Below are 18487 nucleotides of genomic sequence, written 5' to 3'. Positions count from 1 at the left end.
AATCTTAATTTACTTCTTTGAAATTTGTTAGGTTACAAACAAGCACATGTTTTAGAACCATGCTAGCTTTGACCTGGCCCTTTCTTGAACTTCCAACAATTAATTCTCATCAAAACTACGACACGTTAGTTGTTTAGTTCTTTATCCGGGGTGTCAAACTCACGTTGTCACAGAGTCATCACATGACATATCACAACTTTTTTCCTCTTCGCTAAACTGGGCATAGGTGTGGCAAGCACCTGACACCCTGTTCTAAATGAACTGTAGGATTGATGCCTTTCAGAGGGAAAATCTTTTGCAAATGTTTGATCATAGAATATTTATATAATATGAATTAAATCAGAGGTATCTAAATCATGCTTTATATGCCAAGATCTGAATAGCAGACAATTCCTTTCCTCAAAAGCAGGTTAGAAACAGAAAATCCCTATTCCCTTACTTTATTATGGATGACTCATAATTGATGAAATATGAAAAACCAAGGAATTTTTTTTTTCATTGCAAAGCTAAAGATGCTCATCAAAACGTATCCCCTGGATAGTAGATTACCCGTAGGCCACCCATTGACATATGCTACATTGCAAATTAAATTCATTTCTGCATATAAATTATCATATAATTATTTTAACTTAGTCCTATGTCATATTTTGGGTAATGTGTTAAATAGCATTTTTATGTTCTTTTGGTATCCTACCTTATGGGTTCTAACTTACCTCGCTGCCAGTTCACTTCCTTCCGCAGCACACCCCCCCCCCCCAGCTGAAAAACAGATAGCGACCGCATGCAGTGCCGGAACTTGGCTTCTGCACATGCTCAGAAGGGGGAAAAATCGGGGGAAGAAGACTGCGACATTGACCGATCTTGTGACATCATTGTGACATTACCAGCAGGTCACTACCAGTTTGGGCGAACCGGTCCGAACTGGGACGAACCCACCCCTTCATTGTATGTATATAAAGAGAACATTGTTCTATGCCAGTGATGGTGAACCTATGGCACGGGTGCCACAGGTGGCACACAGAGCCATATCTGCTGGCACGCAAGCTGTTACCCTAGCTCAGCTCCAAAGTGCATGTGTGTGCCAGCCAGCTGATTTTTGGCTCACCCAGAGGCTCTGGGAGGGAGTTTTCGGCTTCCGCAGAGTCTCTGGCAGGATGGGGAAGGGTATTTTTGCCTCTGGAGCCTGGGGAGTGCGAAAAATGGGCCTACCATAGTTTGGGAAGTGGGCTGTTTCCTGCCTCCAGAGGGCCTCCTGGGGGGCAGGGGAGGCCATTTTCGCCATCCCCAGGCATTGAATTATGGGTGTGGGCACTTGTGCATGCGCGATAGCACACTCACACATGCTTTCGGCACCCAAGGAAAAAAAGTTTTGCCATCACTGTTCTATAACTTATAAAGCCCTACATGGCATTGGGTCAGAATACTTTCAGAACCGTCTTCTGCCGCATGAATCCTAGCTGCCGATAAGGTCCCATAGAGTTGGCCTTCTCCGGGTCCCGTCGACTAAACATTGTCATCTGGCGGGGCCCAGGGGAAGAGCCTTCTATGTGGCGGCCCCAGCCCTCTGGTATCAACTCCCCCCAGAGATCAGAACCGCCCCCACCCTCCTTGCCTTTTGTAAGTTACTCAAAACCCACTTTTGTCGCCAGGCATGGCGCAACTCTGCTACCCCTAGGCTATTATAGTTATGACTGAGCTGTATGGTTTTAATGTTATGGGTTTTAGATGTTGTTTTAATGTATTGGATTTGTTATATTGTGAGCCATCCCGAGTCCTCGGAGAGGGGCGGCATTCAAATCAAATCAAACAAATCAAATCAATTAAAATAAAATCAATGAATAAAATAAACAAAACAAAACATCTCTTAGGAAATCCAACTTTGCCCTCCTACTCTATAACTGTAAGAAGAATAATGAAAAGCAATCCCCAAAAACTTCATGTTAGACTTCCTTGAAATCATGATGCAATAGAAAGGAAGAAATCCAAACACATTTCATTTTGAAGTTCTCCAAGCTTATATCCTGGTGGCAGACATTTTATTTCCCCACTAGATAATACCATCAGTGCTGCAGTTGGGATGAAATGAGCACTGTTGGTTAGCTAGTCTCCCTCCTACCTGCTATGTTACCTATTTTGCATATACAGTGTTCCCTCGATTTCCGCGGGGGATGCGTTCCGCGACCAACCGCGAAAGTCGAATTTCCGCGAAATAGAATGCGGAAGTAAATACACCATTTTTGTCTATGAACAGTGTCACAAGCCTTCCCTTAACACTTTAAACCCCTAAATTACCATTTCCCATTCCCTTAACAATCATTTACTCACCATTATTACTGGTACTAACCATTGAATAAGACACTTAGTGATCCTGATATTTATAAACATAATTATTTATTAACAATAATTACTTTTTTTGTTATTTATTTGCAAAAATTATTAGTTTGGCGATGACATATGACGTCATTGGGTGGGGAAAAACTGTGGTATAGGGAAAAAAACGTGAAGTATTTTTTAATTAATATTTTTTGAAAAACCGTGGTATAGGCTATTCGCGAAGTTCGAACCCGCGAAAATCGAGGGAACACTGTACTTGGGAACAGGGTGGTTATTTTTGATGGCTTATAGGTTTGATTTTATTGTGACTGCTGAAATCCAGATATGGTTTGGTTACCAGGCTGATATGAAGATACTATATCTAGCTCTAGAAATTGTAGCTTGCTGTGTGATGGGAGGATATTGTTGGTTGCTGAGTTAAGTAGCTAACATTGGATCCTTATTTATGTCTTTCAACGCATCTATAGATATACAGTAATCCCTCGTTGGGGATGCCTTCCAAGACCACCCGTGAAAAACAAATTTCCGTGAAGTAGAAGAAAGATTTTTTTTAATGTATTTAATGAGTATTTAGACTTTTCAAACCCACCTTTTGCATTAAACAGTCATTCTATAATGTTTCTCAGCTGGAACTACATGTGATATCCTACCAGTTTCTTTAATAGAGTACAGTAGTACTGTAGAAGCATTTTATGAATTTTTAATGGATTTAATTTTTTTAATGGATTTAAGCCCCCTTTGAAAACCCGTGAAGTAGCGAATCCGTGAAAGATGAACTGTGAATTAGCGAAGGATTACTGAACACAAAATTCTGTACCCCTGTTAATCACTGTTTGGAGTGAGTGCCACATGTGAACTGTCTTGTGTTTTTCAATCTGGCCTGTTCTACTTCCCCACTGCTTCCTGGTTAAGTAATACTTGAAGTTGTCTACGGAGAGGGAGATTAGTACAGTGCAGATAATCCCAAAATACAAATCTTCATAAATACACAAAAGTAATCTAGGGATATTAAGAATAAGCAGGGAGAAGATACAGTTTAACAAGTAAGAGATTAGCACTGGTGCAAACAGATGGGCCTGAAATTTAGCCAGACAAACAACATTGTATTGTCTTTGGTGAGCAAGATTGAGTCTGATGATCCCTAGGCCAGTGCTTCCCAACCTTGGCAACTTGAAGATATTTGGACTTCAACTCCAAGAATTCCCCAGCCAGCGAATGCTGGCTGGGGAATTCTGGGAGTTGAAGTCCAGATATCTTCATGTTGCCAAGGTTGGGAAACACTGCCCTAGGCCATCCTCATAATTCTTATTCACCTGCAACCAACTAGAGAGGAGCAATAATTCTGAAAACTATCTCAGCAAGTGATGTTTATATAAACACCATTGGAATGAACTGTGCAGGTTCATTTATGATTGTCATGAATACATTTCTGTGCATGAAGAGGTAGTTCAAATGCCACTGAATATAATTGTGCTTATCTTTGGCATGGGATTTCAAACAGCCTGAACTATGTGCAGGATTGCAGCCCCCTCCCCGCTTCATTATAACTGGTTGAGGAAAAAGGTTATATTTTGCTCCAAGTCACAAAACTTGTTAAGCTCATTATCTGCTAACAAATTTGCAGTCCTCTTCCCATCTCAGTAAAGGCTCTCAACCTATCACCCCAGGGCAATGTCAGGAAACATCAAATCAAACCAAACATTTAAGAAATGCTACTGGTGTCTATTTTAATTTGTACAAAAGGGATGAGTTGTACTTTACATTTTTATATTTAAAAAACAACAACAATGCACCACAGATAACTTTATATAGTAAGGAACTAATATGCCCAATTTGGGTATTTGGTTGCAGAAAAAAACAATCCCATAGTAGTTAGTGAAATAAGTACAGTATTTAAAAGAAAATTAATCTCTAAGAAACAAATGATGTTTGATGGAAGATTGTGATCCCCTTATATAGAATGCTGGTGAGACCACATTTGGAGTACTGTGTTCAGTTCTGGAGACCTCACCTACAAAAAGATATTGACAAAATTGAACGGATCCAAAGACTGGCTACAAGAATGGTGGAAGGTCTTAAGCATAAAACGTATCAGGAAAGACTTAATGAACTCAATCTGTACAGTCTGGAGGACAGAAGGAAAAGAGGGGACATGATCGAAACATTTAAATATGTTAAAGGGTTAAATAAGGATCAGGAGGGAAGTGTTTTTAATAGGAAAGTGAACATAAGAACAAGGGGACACAATCTGAAGTTAGTTGGGGGAAAGATCAAAAGCAACATGAGAAAATATTATTTTACTGAAAGAGTAGTAGATCCTTGGAACAAACTTCCAGCAGACGTGGTTGGTAAATCCACAGTAACTGAATTTAAACATGCCTGGGATAAACATATATCCATTGTAAGATAAAATACAGGAAATAGAATAAGGGCAGACTAGATGGACTATGTGGTCTTTTTCTGCCGTCAGTCTTCTACGTTTCTATGATACACAAAGCAGTCCAGGGAAATAAACAATTTCCATTGTTTTTGGAAGTCATACATGAAATAACAGCATTATTGGCAAAGCACTATTGCAGGGATAATGAAGGCTTTGGGAAGGATGAAAGCAAAAAAGCAATGCAATTAGCATTTGCTTTTGCTAAGGTCTGGCGATTTCATTCTTTACCATGAAGTATAGTTTAGTCAAAGGAATATTTGCTGAAAATAAATATAATCAATCAGTATCTGAGTTCTATGTACACCAAGGTAAGACAGCAACAAAAAATGCAGCGTTACCTGTTACACTGGGAGCCTCTATTATTTTTCCTGATGGTACAAACACCAAGATAGATGCTGTTGGATAAACGCAAGCCGCCATCTGTCTTTCAATAGCAGCCAGCAAATACATATGTCATTATTGATGAACAATAGCAAACTATCCTTAGACATGGAACTGAATGTTTAACTGACTTCTGAGCTACTAGCTCTTGCCTGAAAGAATTATATTTCAGGCACAGTGATCCCTCGTTTTTTGCAGGGCATGCGTTCCAAGACCACCAATAGAGAAATAGAAACATAGAAGTCTGACGGCAGAAAAAGACCTCATGGTCCATCTAGTCTGCCCTTATACTATTTTCTGTATTTTATCTTAGGATGGATGCATATTTAAATTCAGTTACTGTGGATTTATCTACCACGTCTGCTGGAAGTTTGTTCCAAGGATCTACTACTCTTTCAGTAAAATAATATTTTCTCATGTTGCTTTTGATCTTTCCCCCAACTAACTTCAGATTGTGTCCCCCTTGTTCTTGTGTTCACTTTCCTATTAAAAACACTTCCCTCCTGGACCTTATTTAACCCTTTAACATATTTAAATGTTTCGATCATGTCCCCCCTTTTCCTTCTGTCCTCCAGACTATACAGACTGAGTTCATGAAGTCTTTCCTGATACGTTTTATGCTTAAGACCTTCCACCATTCTTGTAGCCCGTCTTTGGACCGGTTCAATTTTGTCAATATCTTTTTGCAGGTGAGGTCTCCAGAACTGAACACAGTATTCCAAATATGGTCTCACCAGCGCTCTATATAGTGGGATCATAGTCTCCCTCTTCCTGCTTGTTATACCTCTAGGTATGCAGCCAAGCATCCTACTTGCTTTCCCTACCACCTGACTGCACTGTTCACCCATTTTGAGACTGTCAGAAATCACTACCCCTAAATCCTTTTCTTCTGAAGTTTTTGCTAACACAGAACTGCCAATGCAATACTCAGATTGAGGATTGTAGTATGAAGTAGAGGAAAGATATTTTTTTATGTATTTAAAGAGTATTTGGAATTTTAAAACCCACCCTTTGCATTAAACAGTCATTCTCTAATGTTTCTCAGCTGGAACTACATTTGAAATCCTACCAGTTTCTTTAATAGAGTACAGTAGTACTGTAGAAGAATTTTATAAATTTTTAATGGATTTAAAATTTTCGGTGGATTTAATGGATTTAAGCCCCCTTTGAAAACCCGTGAAGCTGCGAATCCGCAAAAGATGAACCGCGAAGTAGCGAGGGATTACTGTATATATTTGAGAGCAAGGACAATTAGATTTTTTAAAAAGTTGTTCACTGTCAATCCATGTTATGATTCCCCATCACATATAAAAGTCATGACATGGAGCAGCAATGGGTAACCTTTTTAAAACCTCTCTTCCAACGTTCAAGGACCTTAGGAGGCAAATTCAGCTATGTGATGAAATCACCCCAGAAGGTGGACAGGGGAGGTTGCCTTTGTCTACCACATTTCAAAGTCTGGTCTGAATAATACCTGGTTTGGCAGATTTAGAAGTAGCTATCATGAGAAGAGCTGCATCATGCAGAACCTCCAACAGAATTAGTCTTTTTAATTGGAAGTCATTAATTTGATATCTGGAAATAGAAGTGCAGAAACTGTATAATATATCATATATTTTATATTTACTAGCAGCTGTGCAGTTAGTGGGGGAGGAATGAATCAGTGGTATGACAAGCTCTATAACAGCCAGAGAAGCAATTCTTGAACTTAAGCTAAAAAGCTCTTTATACACGTATTTCTTCCTTGGTAAAATTAAGCATTGGCTCAGCCATAATCAATTAGGTGCTAGGAACACTCAGGTGTGAAGAACATTGCAAGCAGTAATGAGATGTGAAAGCGTTAAGTGCAAGAATGCTAAGAGAAGGAGGAACTAACAAATAGCACTGGGAACCCAAGGCTTTTAGAAATCAGCTAGAGGAATGAAGCTACTTTTGATATGCTTTCTCTGACTCTTGGTTCTAACTGAAGAATGGCATTGCATCCATTTGCTATTTCACTTTAAAGCCATGCACATTAACTTGGTAACCTGATCAATGAATCACAATCAAACTAATTCTAAAGAGGGTTTGCTAACCTTCCCTGTTTAGACTTGATGGTGCACTGGCATCCGGTTTAAAGAAACTGAAACAGTTCTTTCGGCTGTTGTATGGTGATTTAATTTATACAGTACAATGTTCCCTCGAGTTTCGTGGGGGATGCGTTCCGAGACCGCCCGCGAAAGTCGAATTTCCGCGAAGTAGAGATGCAGAAGTAAATACACTATTTTTGGCTATGAACAGTATCACAAGCCTTCCTTTAACACTTTAAACCCCTAAATTGCAATTTTCCATTCCCTTAGCAACCATTCAAATTATTACTCACCATGTTTATTTATTAAAGTTTATTTAAAAAAATATTTATTAAAGGCAGACAAAAGTTTGCCGATGACATATGACGTCATCGGGTGGGAAAAACCATGGTATAGGGAAAAAACCCACGAAGTATTTTTTAATTAATATTTTTGAAAAACCGTGGTATAAACTTTTCGCGAAGTTCGAACCCGCGAAAATCGAGGGAACACTGTATATTGAAACACCTGTATTTGTCCATTTGGAGCAGTGTTTTTCCAAACTTGGCCTCTTTAGGATATACAGACTTCAACTCCCGTGTGATGGATGGTGAATTCTGGAAGTTGAAGTGCATACATCTCAAAGAGGACAGGTTTGAAAAACACTGATTTAGACTAGGGGTATCAAACTCATATCATCACGGCAGTGTCACGTGACATTTTTCAACACCACCAATAACACAGCTATTCTCCAAAAAGACCTTGACTTTGTGTCTGAATGGTCAAACATCTAGCAACTCCAAATCACAATCAAAAATGCTCTGTCCTACACACTGGCAAATACTAACTGAATAAACAAGACCTTGCGGACAACCCTCACTTTGTAAAAGACTTTTGAATACTCATATCAAATGACCTAAGTGCCAAAGCCCAACAATATCGCCCAAAACACTTCAACATGTGTTAACCTAATCCTATGTAGCTTCTGCTCCGGTAATCTCACACTCCTAACGAGAGCATACAAAACTTTCGCCAAACCAATCCTTGAATACAGCTCGTCTGTCTGGAACCCACACTACATATCGGACATAAACACCCTAGAAAATAGGGTGCCCTCCACTCCTCCACTCGTAACAGAATATCCTACACCAGTGGTCCCCAACCTTTTTTCCACCAGGGACCAGTTTCAGCAAGACAATTTTTCTATGGCCCGGTGGGGGCGGAAAGGGGGTTTAGCTTATCGTTCCATTGTCTCTCTCCCCCCCCCCTTTTTAATTTTGCGGGGGAGTTGAGGTGACAGAGGGAGGAAGGGTAGGAGGGGGCGGTTTCCTGTCTCTTTCCCCTCCTGTTCACTCGGGACCGCCGTTTGCCTTTCAGCAGTTCCAGAGGACATCCCCCCCCCGTTCCGGCTGGGATTGCAGCAAGGAATCCCAGAGCAGGGGGAGGTGCCTCCACGGACACAGTCACCTTCCTTTGCGATCGCTGCCTGCTTGGAGTGCCCACCACTGCCAGGTCTGGTAATTTTCTTGCAGCAAGGAATCCTTCCAAAAGAAAATTACCGGAGCTGGTGGTGGGGGTTTCATGGTCACACACACACCCCTGGCTTCGCTCCCACCCAGGACCCCGGGAATAGGGTGGGGGAGCCTAGCAAAAAAAAGAGCTGCACAATGCCAAAGCCTTTTTGTTTGAGCTGCAGGCAGAGCGAGGGCTTTGCAAGGGCTTCGCAAGGAGGAAATAGACCACTTTCAACGAGAGAAGAAAGACAGGAAAGGAAGAAAGCAAGCAAGCAAAGGTTTTCTCAGCCCGAGGCAAATGGCGGTCCCAAGTGAACGTGAGGGGAAAGAGACAGGAAACAGCTTGGCACTCGCCGGCTCCACAGCAGCTGCTGACTCCGCGGCCTGGTGCAAAATGCCTTGCGGCCCGGTACTGGTCCGCGGACCGGCGGTTGGGGACCCCTGTCCTACACAACTAGACTTACAATCCTAGGTTTAGAAAGCTTAGAATTACATCGTCTTAAACACGACCTAAGCATAGCCCATAAAATCATCTACTACAACCTTCTTCCTGTCAATGACTACTTCAGCTTCAACCACAACAACATACAAGCGCACAACAGATACAAACTTAAAGTAAACCGCTCTAAACTCAATTGCAGGAAATACGACTTTAGTAACTGAGTAGTTGATGCATGGAACTCACTACCAGACTCTGTAGTATCATCACCTAACCCCCAAAACTTTACCCTTAAGATTATCCACTGTTGACCTCTCCTGATTCCTAAGAGGTCACTAAGGGGCGTGCATAAGTGCACCAGAGTGCCTTCCGTCCCCTGTCCTAATGTTTCTCTTTTACAGTGGTACCTCGAGATACGAGTTTAATTCGTTCCGGACCTGGGCTCTTAAGTCGAGCAGCTCTTATCTCGAACGACTTTTCCCCATAGGAATTAATGTAAATAATTTTAATTGGTTCCAGCCCTCAAAAAACTCACAAAGTTAGTCTAAATTATGCAGAAAGACATGTTTTTAATGAAGAAATGTACATGTACATATAAATGAATAATGAAGTTTCTTTCACTTAACTTGTAAACTTTCTTAAACTTTTAAATTTACATATGTTCAACTTCTCTGCCACCCAATCCTGTAGGACAGAGGTCCCCAACCCTTTTTGCACCAGGGACCGGCTTTAAGCGATCAAGAGAGGAATGGGTGAATGAATGGACGGAGGGTGGGAAGGAAGGAAGGAAAGAGGGAAGGGACAGGAACAGAGGAAGGAAGCAAGGAAACTTATGAAAGGGGAGAGTAAGAGAGGAATGAGTGAAGGGAGGGAGGGAGGGAAGAAGGTGGGAAGGAGAAAGAAAAGAAGAAATAGAGGAAGGGAAGGTAAAAAAGAGAAAGAAAAAGAGCAAGAAAGAAAGCTGCAAGCACCCCCCCCGAGCCCCCCAGGCCGGCTGCAACCTTTTAAAACACGCGCGCCGCTTCGCAGCTGTCTCCTGAAGCCGAACGCGGAAGTTAGTGTTTGGCTTCAGGAGACAGCTCCTTGGCGCTTGTATCTCGAATTTGGGCTTGTAAGTAGAACAAAAATATCTCTCCCCTCCCAGCTCTTATCTCGAGTTGCTCTTAAGTAGAGCAGCTCTTATGTCGGGGTTCCACTGTACTAGTATCATGTATATAAATATTATATATTTGTATACCACCAATATGTACATAACAAAACAAACAAATAAATAAATAAACAAACAAATAAATATCAGGATTTTCCCCTTTTGCTAAATTATGCGTGGGCGTGGCCATCACATGACGCATTTGACCCATGGGCCGTGAGATTGACAGCACTGATTTAGACTATGCTGAATTTTTAATTTTTCACATATAATCTTCATTTCTTACTTGGTTTCTTTTTTGTCAATTTCATTAGTATGAAATCAGTATGCATTTTTGGCAGTGATTTCTAAAGCTAATTTTATGCAGTTTATATGTATGGTATAAAATATCTGCCTTAATTGGATTTTAATTAATTTCTGTCTGTTCGTTATATTCTTAGGTTCTTGTTCACCACTCAAAACATATTAGTTAAGATGTCTGGTCACCTATTTCTTAAATAAATACTGTAAATAAAATGGAACATCCCAACTATGTAAATTTGTATGATTTAATGAGGGATAGTTTTGCCATCTCTGACAGGAACTGCGCAGAAATTACAGTATCAACTTAAAATCCTAAGTCAATTAAAACAGGAATAACTAAGAAAAGGAAGCATTTATGCAGTGCAAAAGATGTTGAAAACTGCTCTAGCACTACTTACAGTTAAGTACAGTTAAGTATTAAGTGGGCTACATAAATTTATGCATGGTATGTTTGTGTGTGTGCTTGTTAGTAAATGGGGTTCTTTTTAAACTTTTTAAAATATTTTAAATTTATTTGGATTTGTTACGATTTGCTATATTTTGCTGTGAGCCGCCCCAAGTCCGCGGAGAGGGGCGGCATACAAATCTAAATAATAAATAAATAAATAAATAAATAAATAAATAAATAAATAAATAAATAAATACACATCCATTACTCTAAGTATAGGCATCCTTATAAAAAAAATTGAAGACTCCAAAGAATCAAAATTTAAGAGTTTCTTATATAATTTCCCTACATACTTGAGGATAATCATTTTTCTATCCTGTCATAAGCAGCATAGACCCATGAGCCAAGATCAATCAAGCAAAATGTTTTTATTAAATTTATTGCTAACCTTCCATTGGAGTATTACCATCTGGTCGATTTGCGAAGACCACGTCCACATATTCAAGCTGCAGTCTCTGGAGAGAGGCTTTTAATCCTAGAAATGAAACAGAATCATTAGAGCCAAGCACATGACAAGGAATTTAATAGCTAAGAAGCATCATCCATCTAAGTCTTCCTCGAAGGCAGAGTGGGGAATAGGTAAAATTATATTGCCTATTAAAAAGAACCAAAGCAAGAGAAGAATCTTTCTGTCTTTTTGCATGGCTTTATTCTGTCACTTTATTAGGATGAATGTGCAAGCATTTGCCAGTCAACCCCTAAAATTATATCCTCAAGAGTCAAGGTTTAAAAATACATCCTTTAAACAACAGGAAACACAGTTTTCTTACATATTGGAACTCTTCAATAAGTTGCTAGGTTTTATTCTAGAGCAGAGGTCCCCAACCTTTTTTGCACCAGGGACCGGCTTTAAGCTAGACCAGTTTTCCACGGCCCGGTGGGGGGGGGGGGCCTTTGGTCAAATGGGGGTGGGGTTATGGAGGGGTGGAGCTTAGTGACGCAGCCCTCCACACTTCTCCACAGGGCGGGGAGAATCAGGAGGCTCCTTTGGCGGCTGGGGGGGGAGTTAGGAAGGTCCTACTTCTCCCCCCCCAGCCAAAAATTCAAAGCCTATCTGCTGGATACGGGCGATGAGTGGGACAGAGCGGCGCGGAAGCCTCTTGCAGCAGCTGCCACAGCCACCGGCTTCGGCGCCGCTCGTCCCGCTCATCGCCCGTATCCAGCAGATAGGCTTTGAGTTTTTGGCTGGGGGGGGAGAAGTAGGACCTTCCTAACTCCCCCCCAGCCAAAATCACAAAGCCAGGCAGCCCCCAGCCGCCAAAGGAGCCTCCTGATTCTCCCCGCCCTGCCCGACGCCCCACCCTGTCCTGCATAATGTCCTCTGCCGGGAGGGCAGCGGCGCCGCGGACCGGCTGGAAAACCCCAACGGCCCGGTCCCGGTCCACGGACCGGCGGTTGGGGACCTCTGTTCTAGAGGGTTCAAACCCTCAACTGGAAATTGAATTCATGGATCTTTGCACTTTGAATGACTACACACAGTGCATTAACTTGAGGAGCTATCCAGGTGCTGTCCTTCAGCAGTTGCAGAAAGATACTCTTCTAATCAAGTTCATGCCACAGTGATTCGAGTCTTGGTTTAAGGTGTGGCTGAGTTAGATACTGGTTTAAAATTATATGATGAGTTTCCATAGGTTACAGTGAAATTAAACCTGACTCTAACCATATAATCATTATACTACATAGGATCTATATGCTGCAACTTTAGTAATCAAGTTGTCAAAGTGTGGAACTCATTACCGGACTCCTTAGTGTCATCCCCTAACCTCCAACATTTTACCCTTAGACTATCCAGGGTTGACCTCTCCAGATTCCTAAGAGGTCAGTATGGGGCGTGCATAAGTGCACTAGTGTGCCTTCCGTCCCCTCCTATTATCTCTCTTATATCTCCTATATCTTTTCTTCTATTCCTATATCCTTTCTCTATTCTTTCATTGATATATTTTATTTCTATATCTTCTCTTCTATTTTTTCTCTGATATATTTTACTACGCGTATATCCTTTATAACCTTCATTGTGTATTGGATAGATAGATTGATAGATAGATAGATAGATAGATAGATAGATAGATAGATAGATAGATAGATAGATAGATAGATAGATAGAATACTTGTATAAATAAATAAGTAAATACCTTCAATAATGTGTTTCCTTGAAAGTCCTCTTTCTGTTTCAGCTCTGCAAAAAATGTACACATTATTTTCATATGTTTGATTGCTTTGGAAAACTATTTGTTAAAAACAATATCAAATATTTTACTAATAATAATGCTCTCGGATATAGTATACATACATGTTGACAAGAAACTGTGGCATATGTTTTTTTGTAGTTTGGTCTGACTGTTGTTCTGCTGCTGTGAGCCATTAAGTGGAATTGGAAAAAGAGAGAAAAAGCTCACGTTTGGCCCTTGAAGGGCAACTGTGCTGACATTATGGCTGATGAGCTGATTAGACCGTTATAAGAAGTTACAGAGATAGCAATATCATCTAGCCTGGTATATAGGCATTGGGGACTAGAGCCCTGAAGAGACTGTTGCTAGGATATAGGCTACTGATTTGACCAAAATTGGAAAGAAAAAGAATAAGGGGAGGAGAAAAGAAGAGGAGAAAATGGAGGAAGGAGTATTAGGTATGTTTTTGTCCACTTGATAATGGCAGGAATATTTATTTATTTATTTTATTTATTTAATTGGATTTGTACGCCGCCCCCTCCGAGGAATAATAATATAATATAATATAACGTAACATAGCATAACATAGCATAACATAACATAACATAACACAACAAGGGCATGAATGCCTATGAGGTTCTTAGTCATCCAGATCATTGCTGCCTCAAAGATGTTTTCAAAAAGGTAACAGAACTTTAAAAAAATTTTTAAAATATTTTATTTCTCATCTAAGAAACCTTTTCAGTCTGAAAACCAAAGAACCATCTTGGCTGAGAAGTGAAATGTTTTCAATATTTTTTTTAAAAAAATCCTGTTGCCTTTTAAAAAATATTTTTGGGACAACAAAGATAGGAAATTTATTTATTTATTCATTTATAAGACTTCTATGCCACCCTTCTCGAAGCAACTCAGGGCGGTGTACAACGTTGTAAATGCAGACAATATATGGGAAGAAATCTAATTATGTTTTTAAAAAGACATACAAAATTAATTTAAAAATTCTAAAAAAAAATCCCTTATACAGTCATCCACATTTATCCAATTGAACCATTCACATCGGCCGGGGACAATCTTGTGGCTCAGGATCCCCATGCCCGCCGGCAGAGGTAGGTCTTCAGAGCTTTATGAAAGACTAGGAAGGACGGGGCTGTATGCATCTCCGGAAAGGGTTCATTCCATGAATGAATGAATGAATGAATGAATGAATGAATGAATGAATGAATGAATGAATGGCTGTAGAGAAAAATTGGCAAGTATAGGTAGATGTGTGTGGAGAACAATTGTCATTTCCTGGTCAAAAAAGGAGAATAAATATCTAAAGTTAACTTCCCTGGAAGAAGGGAAGTGAAAACCCAGAGAGAAGATATATTTATGCTAGTCCCAATATGGGAAGGAGGAGTTTTTCAGTCATTGACAAAGCACTGATCCTGGAGGAAGGACTGGACAGAAGACTATGAAAGAAGTTCTTATTTTATTTATTTATTTATTTATTCATTTGTCCAATACACAAATACATAGGAAGAAAAATAGACATGTGATAATATAAAAGAGGGTGAAAGTGGGCTTAGAGGAGAGGATATATGAAAGGAAGAGAATATATAAGATAGGTGAAAGAAAGGAAAGACAATTGGACAGGGGACGAAAGGCACACCAGTGCACTTAGGTACGCCCCTTACTGGCCTCTTAGGAACCTGGAGAGGTCAATCGTGGAGAGTCTAAAGGAGAAGTGTTGGGTGTTAGGGGTTGACACAATTGAGTCCGGTAATGAGTTCCACGCTTCGATAACTCGATTGTTGAAATCATATTTTTTACAGTCAACTTTGGCGCGGTTCGTATTAAGTTTGAATTTGCTGCGTACTCTTGTGTTGTTGCGGTTGAAGCTGAAGTAGTCATTGACTGGTAGGACATTGCAGCATATGATCTTGTGGGCAATACTCAAATCATGTTTTAGGCGCCGTAGTTCTAGGCTTTCTAGACCCAGGATTGTTAGTCTATTTTCGTAGGATATTCCGTTTCGAATGGAGGAGTGAAGGGCTCTTCTGGTGAAATATCTTCTTTCTTCCGAAAGAAGAGAACCAGAGGTTCTTCCACGAACAAAGAAGCAGTAGCTATTCAGCTGAGCAGCTCCAAGAGAAAGTTCATGTCATGCTGAGCCCATTACAGTCAATTCCAGCTGGTCTCTTTCTTTTCACACTTTCTCAACAAGCCCACAAACAGAGAAAAGAAATGGAGAAAAGAATAGGAAGTTGGAGAGCTAGTAGGGAAGGGGAACATAGTCTCTGGGTGGAAACGTGATACCAGATGAACACTAGGACTGTGTTGTATATACCTGTTGTAAATTCATGTTATAAGTAGTTTCACTGTTGTGGTTAGCTCTGGCCCAGCTCCTGCCCCAAGGACTGTGGATGTGGGGGAGACATCCACATGCTGCAGGCCCGTTTTTCCCCCCGGGTGGAATCTGATGATGAAGGCTCCTCTGACCAAGAAGACATGAGTGACAGGGAGGAGGAGAGTATGGCAAACAGCTCAGAAGGAGATCAATTATCTAGCTCCTCCTTGGATTCAGAACAAGAGTTAATGATACAGCCACGCATGCGGAGAGCGATGCATAGGCAACAACAACTGAGAGATTATTATCAAAGAAAATGAGGCCACCTGTGGTTGGGTGGGGCTGTGGTAATTAGTGAGGCTGCTATAAATAGCAGCCTGTGGGTTTGGCCATTGTGGAGAATTATCTGATCGTTGTGTTTCGTGACTGCTTTACTGACTTTGATCTTTTGTGTGCTGATTTTCCCCCGCTTTGAAACTAAACCAGGGCAAAGTGTGTTTCACTTTGTGAAAGAAGAAGGACTGTGAATTGCCTCACAGCTGCAAGCTAAGTATCACAGGACTGATAAGGGACTTGTACAAATTACCAGTTTGTTTGGAGACGAGTGCTCTTGGCTATACCAAAAGAGGGATTAGTTTAAGTGACTTTTCATTATAAAGAACATTGTTTTGAATTTTCAAACGTGTGTGTGTCTGAAATTTGTACCTGTGAATTTTTGGGAGACGTCTATCAGAGAGCCTGACATAACACACTGTAAGTTGTAAAGCATAAAAACCTCCATTGTCCTGTTTTTCTATGTCAATCGCTATCCATGCATAGCAAAATACACCTCTAGTTCAAAAGAAACCTGTCACAATTTCACTTCTCAAGAAAACATTCTTTTGCCATCTTTCTTCTTGTCTTAAAAAATTGTCAACTTGGTTTTGATCTTCAACTATTACTTGTCAGCAACTAATAGTGTCTGTTGGCTACTTCTTGACTCAGAAGCTATCTAGGATTGGACCAAGCTTATATCTAAAAGGAAGACCCCAGAGGTTTAGGCTAAATTGGGAATTGGGGGGAGAAAACACAATTTGGAGAAAACGAATGGCAAGCTGCTTTCATATTATTCTTAACAAAATTACATGAACATATTCATGGAGTTCCCTGGAGTCAAGCTGATTTGAAGGAGACTTTTATCTAGCTATATATATATTAAAAATGTAAGATAAGCTGAAATTTAACAAGTATCAAAGTTAGCCAAATGCCCTGTTAAATTTAATCAGTAGGCATAGTAACAGGTCTTCGAGATGAATGATTCATTCAATTTTTTTTGGAAAAGAGCAATTCTCCATGGACTTAAACTTCCGTTTTATTTGGAACACATAGCAAAGACATCTAAAATTATTAGCATTCTAGTAACAAACAAATGCTTATTTATATTAATATATAGTCTGACATTAATTTAGAATGTTTTTTGGTTCAAGAAACAATAATATTTGCAAGTTATAATAAGGCTTTCAAATAACAATTAAACCCCATTGTATTTAGTAATACAATTCTCTGTATCCATCATTTTGTTATCATTTTCTACTTTGCATTGCTTCAGCAAAAGAAATGACAATAAGGCCTTGTCGCCCAGAAAGTTGGTAATCTAGGATTGTAAAGAAGGTGTCAGAAAGTTAAAGTCAAGGTTGGTGCCTTTATATATATATGAGCCAGGGTGGCGCAGCAGGTAGAGTGCTGTACTGCAGGCCACTAAAGCTGACTGTAGATCTGTAGGTCAGCAGTTCAAATCTCATCACCTGCTCAAGGTTGACTCAGCCTTCCATCCTTCCGAGATGGGGAAAATGAGGACCCGAATTGTGGGGCAATGTGCTGGCTCTGTTAAATAGTGCTATTGCTAACATGTTGTAAGCCGCTCTGAGTCTAAGGAGAAGGGCGGCAAAACCCCCCCGAATGAATGAATGAATGAATGAATGAATGAATAAATAAATAAATTCAAAATAAAATAAAAAGAAAACAATATATTAACTGTTTTGAAGATAGCACAGTAAGAACATGCAACAAAGGAAAACTGAAGTGGATCAATTCCTATTTTGTCACTGAATCTTCTTCAACAATAGAGCATACATTCCAACAGCAGATTATAAACCGAAGGATGAAAGAGCCAGATTTAATCTTGAGATTAAAAGAAACATATTTTACATCTCAAAAACCAGGTGAATTGCCTCCTATCTCCCAAAGGAGCTTTGAACAAATCCTGAAGAACTAGTATAGGGCCAGTTGACTAGGAAGGGCAAATACTGTTTCAATGTTCAGAAAGAGAAAAAAGGAAATATTCCTTTTTCCCTTTCTGAACATTGAAGCAGTATTTGTCCTTCCTACTCAACTTTCAGTTTAACACATAACTGGGGAAATTGTACACCTGGGAAAGTTCTCAAGCAGTTCATAAAATATAATCTGTAAACATTTTGCAAACAATGTTAGATAGTGATTAGAAATCGGCATGAAGTTGACAAGTAGATATCCTAACCAAATAGACCATCTCGTTTTTTATTAGTGAACTTCCTTAGCAGATTAAGGGATTGCTTTAGGTGTAGTGTAACTTGATTTCAGCAAAAAAAGTGGACAAAACAGCCCAGCAAACTAACTAAAATGACCTAAATAGCATTCCAATTAAGTGGATTGATAGCTGAAGCAAACCTATATTCCAAAAACTAACTCATTAAACTGCAGAGACAAATTGGGATGGGGGGAAGTTACAAGGATTATTTCTAGATCCTCACTCATATTTTTAATAATGATTTGAAGAGATGAAATAATTACCAAATTCATAGGTTAAGAGAAAAATTGCACAAAGTACCGCGTATAAAATTAATAACATAAGTAAAATAAATATCAACAGGTTAAAGCAAAGCTTTTTGATTATTGTGTTTCTTCTACCCACTCACACA

General features: G+C 39.8%; 1 protein-coding gene across 3 annotated transcripts in view; it reads right to left on the bottom strand.

Annotated features, from left to right (window-relative positions):
* Nucleotides 1-18487, bottom strand: part of KCNAB1 (potassium voltage-gated channel subfamily A regulatory beta subunit 1) — a 222693-nt gene that overhangs the window by 28069 nt on the left and 176137 nt on the right. For 2 of the 3 annotated variants that reach the window (XM_070753499.1, XM_070753500.1), the window contains exons 7-8: nucleotides 13187-13230; nucleotides 11443-11529 (exon numbers count right to left, since the gene is read on the bottom strand). In XM_070753499.1, the coding sequence (XP_070609600.1) occupies nucleotides 11443-11529; nucleotides 13187-13230 (131 nt within the window). The remainder of the gene's footprint in view (nucleotides 1-11442; nucleotides 11530-13186; nucleotides 13231-18487) is intronic. The other variant, XM_070753501.1, reaches the window with a different exon arrangement.

This window comes from Erythrolamprus reginae, chromosome 5, assembly GCF_031021105.1.
Source record: "Erythrolamprus reginae isolate rEryReg1 chromosome 5, rEryReg1.hap1, whole genome shotgun sequence".
NCBI classification, from domain to species: Eukaryota; Metazoa; Chordata; class Lepidosauria; order Squamata; family Dipsadidae; genus Erythrolamprus; species Erythrolamprus reginae.
Note: the sequence above shows the minus strand (reverse complement) of the source record. Positions and strands in the feature narration are given on the sequence as shown.